Raw genomic sequence first — 9,346 nt, 5'->3', positions numbered from 1 at the left:
CCTCTCCGCCGTTTGCACTGTTTGTCATGTGTCGATGTCCCGTTAATGCACACATCTTAACATATGGAACCACATTAAGCTATTTAATATCTATTTAATATGATTTAAAGCCCTTCACAAACAATATCCAACCTAAATCAAATGTCACAGCAAAGGTGGATGCAAAAAGATCAGTCATCTCTTGTTATGATTTGTCTTCTTTGAGTCCAATCTCTGACTTCCGGTCAACAAAAATATTCCTTTCACTGTCACAGTGAAGCAAATATTGACATTAAAGAAGCTGAGATCAAAGAACTTATTTATTAGAGAAAAACTCTCAGAATTCGGTCTTTATTTTTTAAATTTTGTTTCCCAAAAAAAGTTTTCTCATGTGGTGTAATCATATTCCATACAAAACAAATATGGACATTAAAGAAACTGAGATCAAAGAACTTGTTTATTTTAAAAACGAACTACAGTCAAACCAATGAAAGAGGATTAGGGCCACGTGTGAAAAAAATGGAAACTAATATAAAGCAATAAAACAGCCTGACTTCTGAGATTCTGAAAGAGTCAGAATTAATCTTTTTCCAATTTTTTCTTCACATGTGGCCCCAATCCTCTTCCGTACACACCAATAAATTGATGATCAAAATAGTTCTCAAACAATGTTGTAAAAATTCTCTTCAAAAGGTGGATAATGTGCCTTAGAGACCACATTTGCACCAAGCAGGTCTATATATTCACCAGTAGTGTAAGAAGACTTCACTGGTAGTACAATAGTACAAAGAAGAAAAACCTTCTTTCACAGTTTGTATCCATATCTAGTTGTTGACTAGTACCATTGGTAAAAAAAAAAAAAGAAAAGAAAACATTGTACTTCAATTTAAGAATGAAAGATGAGGCCTAATATTGTTCCGATACTGAGTGGTGGTTTCTCTAGATGGCTTCCCTCACTCCTCTTTCAGAATGTGGACATTTTCATCCTCAAACGAGTCTCCCTTGTCCTTCAGGTGTAGGTGGACAGCTGAGTCCTGTCCAGATGAGCTGTGAAATGTATAGTGAGGACACTCCTGCACGGTTCTGATGACGGCTGTATATTTCGTTGCTGGGGTTTCTGTCTCCTCCAATGTGCCCACCACAATCCAAGAAGGCCAGGGCGTTCTGTGTCTTTGACATCTTCACAGGTGAACTTGATGTCCTTGTCTATGTCATTGATGTGGTCTGTAAAAGGTTTCAGCTCCTGTATTCTGATCTCGAACCTTCATTAAAAACACTCCAAAAGGAGAACATCTGACAAAGAAAAATACAGCAATAGACCAACAACCTGAAAGGGTAGAGGTAAAAGACCTGCAGTGTTCAAACTTAACGACTCTCTAGACAGGTATGAATGTAACCTCAGCGGTCAAATACCTGTTTTCAGTTAGTCAGAACTGAAGAAGCCTCTTCAGCTCAATTCAAACAAGTCCAGTCATCTACAGCTACTGAAGAAGACAGTTTGAAGACAGTTTTGACACATTTACACTGCAAACCTTCATGAAGGCACCTTTCAAGAGAAATCAATGGATACTTTACAATGATCACCATTACAGACTAATTCCAGTGATATACTATAATATCATGACTGAAAGCAGAGCGACACATCCTCTCTTCAAGGACAAGCGGGTAAGACACGCCCCCTCTTTCCATAATCTCAATGTGGTGATAATGTGGTGAAATAATCTATATGTATATAAAATAAAAGCAGTAATAATGTATTAAATAATCTGTATGTGAAAGTATCTTTAAGTGTAGTGAAAATGTAGTGAAATAATCTATATTTATCATATAAATATGTACTGGTGGCGTAGTGAAATAATCTATCATTTTAATCTAAATGTAGTGTGGTGAAAGTTTAACAGTTTTCAGCTTTTTTGAAAAATAATTGAACATGTACATGAAACAGACAAGTACTCCAATTTCAACAATGTCAATAAGCCACGAATACAAAAGATAAATGTACAAAAGGTAAAATAAACCAATCAAGCAATATCAAAATAAAAATGTACGTGATTAAGGGGAATGGCTCTTTCTTTGAAGAGATTTGTGCCAATATGAACAGTTGTGTACTCTTATCCGTATTGACAGATTTCAGAAGAGTCCAGAAAACTTGCATTTGTGTGTGTGAAACTTGAGTTCTTATGTTCAAAGTATATTATACCATCTCTACCTTGGATTTTAATATTTGTCACAGGTTTGCTTATCACGTAATTCTCTAATCGAGCCCAGAAATTCAGGTTCACTGTTACAAATTTATTTTGCAAGTGCAAATTGGTTGGATATACAGTGCTTAAAAATACATTACAAATATTTTAGAAATCTTTCAAAAACTAAACATTTTATTTGTAATTTATTTGGCAAATAAACAGAATTCACCTTTTCATACACAAATTTGAGCCGGCTCACTAGGTTTCTCTGAGAAATCATACATTAATCCAGCACAACATTCAACCACTTTTCTGTTCAGGAATACATTTTAATCAAGAAATAATAATGTGCTTTACTATTTTTTTTTTTTAAGTTTTTTTTGTAAAACAGTAGATTTGAAAATGCATGTATAAAAGTAATACTTATATTTTAGCATTAGCTTTAAAATATCATTGCCGTTAAATAACTTCTACATACTGGTGTATTAACCGTTAAAGAAACATAAAATGCTGTTAATTTAGGTCTGCTGTGGCCTAATAAATATGTTTAGCACTGTATATTGTTTGGACTTGTCTTTCATGTCCTTCCCTAATTTCATAGTTAATAGTGAATTCGTGTGGTAATAACCACGTTCTCTGCCAGTCTATATCTGAGAAAAGGCCCCTCCAGATTAGGCTTTTCCTCGCAGGGCTCCTCCGCTCTCGTGCCTCCACTTCCTGTAAAGCTCCGGGGCACTCAGCGAGATGGCTGCGTTCCTGCGAGCTCGTAAATATGTTCGCTGTGTTGTCCGTTTCTCCGACCGTGAACTGTAAACGCTCGTGTTGTCGGCTTGTGGGAATAAACGGAAGACATTGCGTCCAGCTGTCATGGTGGGTGACTTTGCATATTTCGGTTGTTATTCACGCAGAGGCCGAGTTAGCCCGCGAGCTAGTTAGCAGGCTAACTTATTGAGCTAACGCCACCTGTGTGGTAACCTGTAATGTACGGCGTAGTGTGACGTGTGCTCCCGGGATTGTCTCTGATATTTCCAAACCTGTTTTTGTGTCCTGGATTTACTATATTGTGGTTGCTTTTTCTGTTGCAGTGAGTTAGTGTTTCATGCGAATTTCAAAACAGTATTGAACAGTTAGCGATTTAATTATATGATCAGTGGCTGTCGAAGTACACCATATTATTTCCCTAAATAATAAAAAAGAGAGAGGTATTATCATTACACACATATTAAAATACCCCCCAAGAACCTTAAAATCCTGCATTTAAAGGTTTACCAAAATAATGTGTAAGAGAATTTGAAGTGCCCAAAGTAGAAAAGTCAAACTAAACTTCAACTGTATTGCATGTACCGACGGTTGAATTTTGCTTTAATCTTATTAAATCTTGCAGTTGGTAGATGTGGACACGAATTTTCAAATAATATAATGTAATGTGGTATTGTAAGCTGTAGGGCTGCAACGATTATTCTATTAATCGGTTAATTGTCTATCACACCATCCAAGTTAATAGTTAACCTGATGAATTGATCTCTATTGATTGGATCATTTTGTGACTTTTGGGACGTTGAACATGCCAGGCAACAAGTCGAGACTGTCACTCACGACGGAATATTATGCACACATGTACAGACATACATGGAGTCTGATTGACTGTCTAGAGCTAGTCTGTATTTCTGAGTGCTACCTGATGCAAAAAAACATGTTTTTGTCAAAATGGGGGCGGGACTAGATAAGCTTTTGCTTCTCCTGCTTTCCCTTTCGGTTATGTGTTTTGTGTGAACTACACTAAGATGATGAGTGATCTAACTGACATGACCGAAATAAACATAAATAAATTTGTTTGAGTGTTTCCTCAATGTGAATGCTTTTCTGGTTTCTTCGCTCCATATAACAAAGAAATCATTAAAACGGAATGATTTCAGGTTTGTGGACAAAACAAGACATTTGAGAGGATAATTTTCAGGTTTGGGAAACACTGATCGACATTGTATGGACCAAACAAGTGCTCACTTAATCGAGAAAATAATAAACAGATTAATCGATTATGAAAATAATCCTTAGTTGCAGCCCTAATAACCTGTAATTGATCATTTTCATTGATGCATTATCAGCAGATACATTTCTGCAGATTTCCCTTGTCAGGCAATAGACTAATTATTTTGTTATATAATAGCAAGAAAGTTATGATTAACATTAATTATATGGCCAGTTAATTAACCTTACATATGTTTTTATGTATAAACATTAGTCTGACAAGCAACTTCTAACTACAACAGTCTGATAAATATAGTAAAATGTACTTTATTAGTAAGCAGGTGCATACAGTCCATGGAAAATCTACTGTATAATTCTACTGTACTTTTCTGCTTTATTTCTAACATCTAACACCACAACAATAAAGTAACAATGAAATTATTTGGGGTTTTTCATTCATTTACTGCATATCATAAAGGTATGAAGTAACACTAAACTTGTTTTGTGTGAAGGCTGACGAAAACGCGGATATTGGAGGCACAATAGAGGATGAAGATGAAGGTTTGGATGACCCAAACCTTCAGGTGAGAAGTCTTGACTAATGTCTTTTCAGATGAATACATTATTGATTGTGTCAGTGGCAATTGCAGTTGTGTCTCAACCCTTAGCAGAGCAATATTTCTCACTGTCATGTTTTACATTTAAATTCTGTTTCCTGCTTGTTGTTTGTGCTCAATATTTAAAAGGGTGTTGTGTTTTAAGAGAATGTATGCTGAAGCAACCTGTTTGTAGAGTTTGCTTATGAACATTTCAAACTTTTCAAGGTTACAAATAGTGGTTGAGTGATGTGAATTCTTCTGTGGCTGATGCCAAGCTTTATAAAGCAATGCAGCCACTGGCGGCTGATGTCTATACTGTCAAATAAACATTTGGATGAAAATGTTTCTTAGCAGCGTTTTATCAAGTTTCCGAGAAGAAAAATGTGGGAACTTAGATTAATGAGTCATCAGCAGACCTATTAGCCGGTCTCCCTCAGAAGTTGTTTTTTCTTGGCACTTAAAACTTTCTAAATTGAATTGCAGCTGGAGCTCAATGCGTTCAGAGCTCAGTGGATGTCTGAGCTCAAACCGGGCTCTGGACCTTATGGAACAGGTGACCGACTGCTGCGAGCTAAAGGTCTGAAGAGGAACCAAGACGTTACTCAGGAGGAGAAAGTACGTTTTAATGTGATTTTTTTTTTTTCATGACGAGTTTCACTCCTTGTATGTGATGTTGAGTGCTGTCACTAAAATGTAATTCCCCACTCGAATACTAAAATGAGTCTTCTCCCCTCAGGCCACAGAGCTGTTCTTGAGAGCTGTTCAGGAAGAGCAGAATGGGGCTGTCTATGAGGGTATGTTTGCAGAGTGTGTTGTATCTTATTCTTTTAAAATATCATTTCTAACCAGCATTCTAGCATTCATTATCTTGGATGGAAATTATTTCAGAAATGAACAATGAATCAATTCAAAGGCCATCACCATAACACTAAATGGAGAATTATTAATGTCTATTAGAAACCACATTGTTTCTTCATAATTTTTTTTTTCCTCCCCAGCTATAAAGTTTTATCGCCTGGCTATGCAGCTTGTGCCTGACATTGAGTTCAAAATCAACTACAGCCGTCCTCCCAAAGCAGAAAGAGCTGGACAAAGCTAGTGAGTTGCTTTTTCTTTTTGGACATCCTGTTTTGAACCAAAAAAACACAGCTTTCGACATTGTGAATGCAATAACTCATGGGCGAGAATCTCCGTAGGTTTGGTGCAAATGTTTATTTGGACTTGGACAGCACATATTTTTGTAACTCGTAACTCAAGAATTTATGTATTTTATTTTTGTAGCATGAAGCACGGCTTTGTTGATGGCGAAATGGGGGACAGTGATGTTGATGGCGAGATTGAGGATCTGCTTGCCTACTTTGAGCAGCAGCTCAATCTGGAAAGCCTCTCTCCAAAGATTTGCATTCCTGAGCTGGAAATGGCTCAGACTCACATTTCAGGTAAATAAAAAGGTTAATCAATTAGATTGCAAACATTACGTCATTACAAACGTGAATTAACGGTCGTCTGTCTTTTTTCCCTGTCTTATTGTGAATGCAGCCTTGCCGCAAGAAATTCTGATGTACATATTTCGCTGGGTTGTGTCGAATGATCTCGACATACGCGCCCTGGAACAGATGTCTTTGGTTTGCCGGGGGTTCTATATTTGTGCAAGGTGGGCCCCTCTTTAATTTAAACAGCTTAATCAGGATCAGAAAAAATAGAATCTCACATTGTGGCTGAACAATAAATGGAAAGTCAGTTGTGTGTGTGTATATGGTTTTAGATTCACTCAGACTTAATCATTTTGTTTTCACTCTTAAATTCTCTCCAGAGACCCAGAAATCTGGCGTTTAGCTTGTTATCGGGTCTGGGGACGGAATTGCATCAAAACTGTACCCTTCAAATCCTGGAGGGAGATGTTTCTGCAAAGGCCTCGTGTCCGGTTTGATGGTAAAGTAAAGTATTTTGTCATTTACTAAACTAGAATGTACTGTCTTATGACACATAAGATTTGTCCATGCACATCAGCACTGTGTCATAGTTTGCATCCAGGTTCAAAATATAGTGTGACTCTGCGACTTCAAGTGTGGTGCCTCTGCTTTTTTTCTGTTGAATTTCCATAGGTGTTTATATCAGCAAGACATCATACATTCGTCAAGGAGAACAATCTCTGGATAGATTTTACAGACCTTGGCACCAAGTTGAGTTCTACAGGTAAAAATCTTTTTATTTTAAATGATTTTTCTTAAATTGCAAGTGGTCTAGATGTCAAAGCTACAGTAAGTGTTGACATTGCTTTCACAGGTACCTCCGCTTCTTCCCTGACGGCCACGTCCTCATGTGTACCACCCCCGATGACCCTCAGTCAGTCGTTCCCTGCCTGCGTACGAGAAACAACAGGTCCACCCTCTATTTTCCACAAACTCGGATTTGACAGCCGCGACAGGCACGTCCCTCTGTCTCTATCATAAAATATATTATTTTTTTTACAGACTGGATCCTGTCCTGCTCGGTCATTTCCGTCTGTCACAGGAGACCGACAATCAAACCAAAGTTTTTGCTGTTGTCTGCAAGAAAAAGGAGGAGGTGAGAGCGACTTCTTGCGTTGTTATACTCTTTGTTTTAATGTTACCTTTTATAGAAAATGTACACGTCACCTCGACAAAGGCTATTTATGGTCATCGACTGCTCGATGGCTGACCATTGTGGTATCCTGCTACTTACTTGCTTATACATTACATCTTCATTGCTCTTGAATGTGATAAGAGAAACCTCTTACTTATTAAGACTTAACTTAAAATAAGAGATAAGATTTGCTGCACTAGTCTTATTGTCTTTATTTTCTACTACTACTGCAGAAAGGGGCCGAGATTCAAAGAAGTCGGTTCTGCAGGCGGAACCCAGCACCAGAAGCTGAACACAGCTTCCATGTGGCACTACATGTGTCCCCTGGGGGGCGTCAGAGTAAGCTGACATGGATCCACCACTCCTGCCACATAAACTACAAGTAAGATACGATGTACCAGTGGTTTTGGAAATGGTCAAATGATTTGCCTGTTTGTCTCGGCATTGACACAAGTTACATTTTTAGGATGACTGGCGAAACGGTTGTCACGACGTTTGATCTGAACAGGATGTACACGCCCTTCTACTTTGCACGTGTGAAGAGTTACACTGCTTTCTCTGAGCAGCCACTGTAACGCAGCATGGAGACCTGCTCATGATCCCTGTGAAGATCACAGCAAACGTTCCGACCGCATTTACATAAACTATGTACTCGTCACCCTGTTAAGTTTGTGCTGCAGCTACATCAAATGTTTTCCCACACCAGAGCATGGCACATTTCAGGTTTGTGTGATAGATTTATTAGTTATTTTCTGATTTCAGAAATGATGGCAATGTGCTGAGAGCTAAAATAATTAGCGACTGATCTCTACCTGTTCTTAGCAAAGAGTGTTCTGCTATTAATGTTTGTGTGTTATGGTGCACTTTCTCCCTTAAATAAACATTGGTGAAAAGAACATGTTCTCACAATGTTTTGTTAACAATGAACAAATACAGTATTCAAAGATATGCCAGGAAGATTCCAGAAAATGTTCAAACCTTTATATTTACCTCACAGTTCCACAACATTGGTGAAAGACATTACAGATGTATTTTCAGACTTAATTTATCTTTGCTGTGGACACAGAGGTTATAATCCATGTATTACATTTTCTGGACTGACCAATCAAATGGGATTTACAGAGGAGGAAAAAAATAAATGTGAAAGTTGGATTAAGCTTATATCATTTGTGAATTGAATGCATTGGTTACTAAACTACTCCAAAACCACAGATCTTGCAAAGGCAAATTTAAATCCTCATGTTTTGATGCTTTTTAGCAAAAAATATTGGGATGAAGCCACTTTTACTCTTTTAACTAACACCAATGTAGAGTGTGATTAAGCTGTGAAGATGGTACTTATTTACACCTGACAATCACCCCAGGGATTAATAAATACCATATTCACTTACACAGGAGGTGTATAGTTGATATTGATCCTTGATCTTGTTTACAATATGAAGTTGTTTTTAATTTGAGACTTTATTTACAGTATGTGAAAGGTGCTATATATAGATAAATGTATTTATTGTATTAAACTCTCAAACAGTACACATTCTGTTAGAGATGTGTATTTCAGTCACAGATGTGACATACTTATCATATCACTGCTACAGTTTCTGAATATTTGTGTCCTGGATTGGACCTGCGGACAAACCGTTATCATGCAATCAAGAGAGATTATAAATCTGACACATCACAGAACATAACAGAGCCTAAAACTGTTGCTGTAAAGCAGATTTTCACCCGCTACACTCACCCCCTGTCCTCTCTGTCTCCCTCAGGCCATGGCTTCTGTAAAATCAGTGAGTAGGTCATTGTTTGCACAGTGACTGGCCAGCAGATAAACCACCAAAGCTCACAAACAGTTGCCCTGTGTGTCACATATACAGTACAGTGCATGGAGTCTGCTCACAGTTCTGCTGAGTAATGAGGTGGTCATACCAAACCCACTTGAGGTGAGGGGCTGATAGGATATTTTGACTAGAGAGAAAGATGAATCACTGACCGCAGTCATATAATGTACAG

General features: G+C 37.7%; 1 protein-coding gene across 1 annotated transcript; it reads left to right on the top strand.

Moving 5' to 3' along the window:
• The first annotated feature begins 2,867 nt into the window (after positions 1–2,867).
• Positions 2,868–8,235, top strand: fbxo9 (F-box protein 9). The gene is made up of 13 exons (XM_058651407.1): positions 2,868–3,035; positions 4,646–4,717; positions 5,216–5,347; positions 5,469–5,526; positions 5,731–5,830; positions 6,014–6,171; positions 6,272–6,386; positions 6,546–6,664; positions 6,838–6,928; positions 7,019–7,114; positions 7,207–7,300; positions 7,573–7,721; positions 7,806–8,235. The coding sequence occupies exons 1-13, from the start codon at positions 3,033–3,035 to the stop codon at positions 7,912–7,914; spliced, it is 1,296 nt and encodes a 431-aa protein (XP_058507390.1). The 5' UTR covers positions 2,868–3,032; the 3' UTR covers positions 7,915–8,235.
• The last annotated feature ends 1,111 nt before the right edge of the window (positions 8,236–9,346 follow it).

This window comes from Solea solea, chromosome 15 (assembly GCF_958295425.1).
Source record: "Solea solea chromosome 15, fSolSol10.1, whole genome shotgun sequence".
NCBI lineage: Eukaryota > Metazoa > Chordata > Actinopteri > Pleuronectiformes > Soleidae > Solea > Solea solea.
This window is presented reverse-complemented; position numbering and strand designations above follow the sequence as displayed.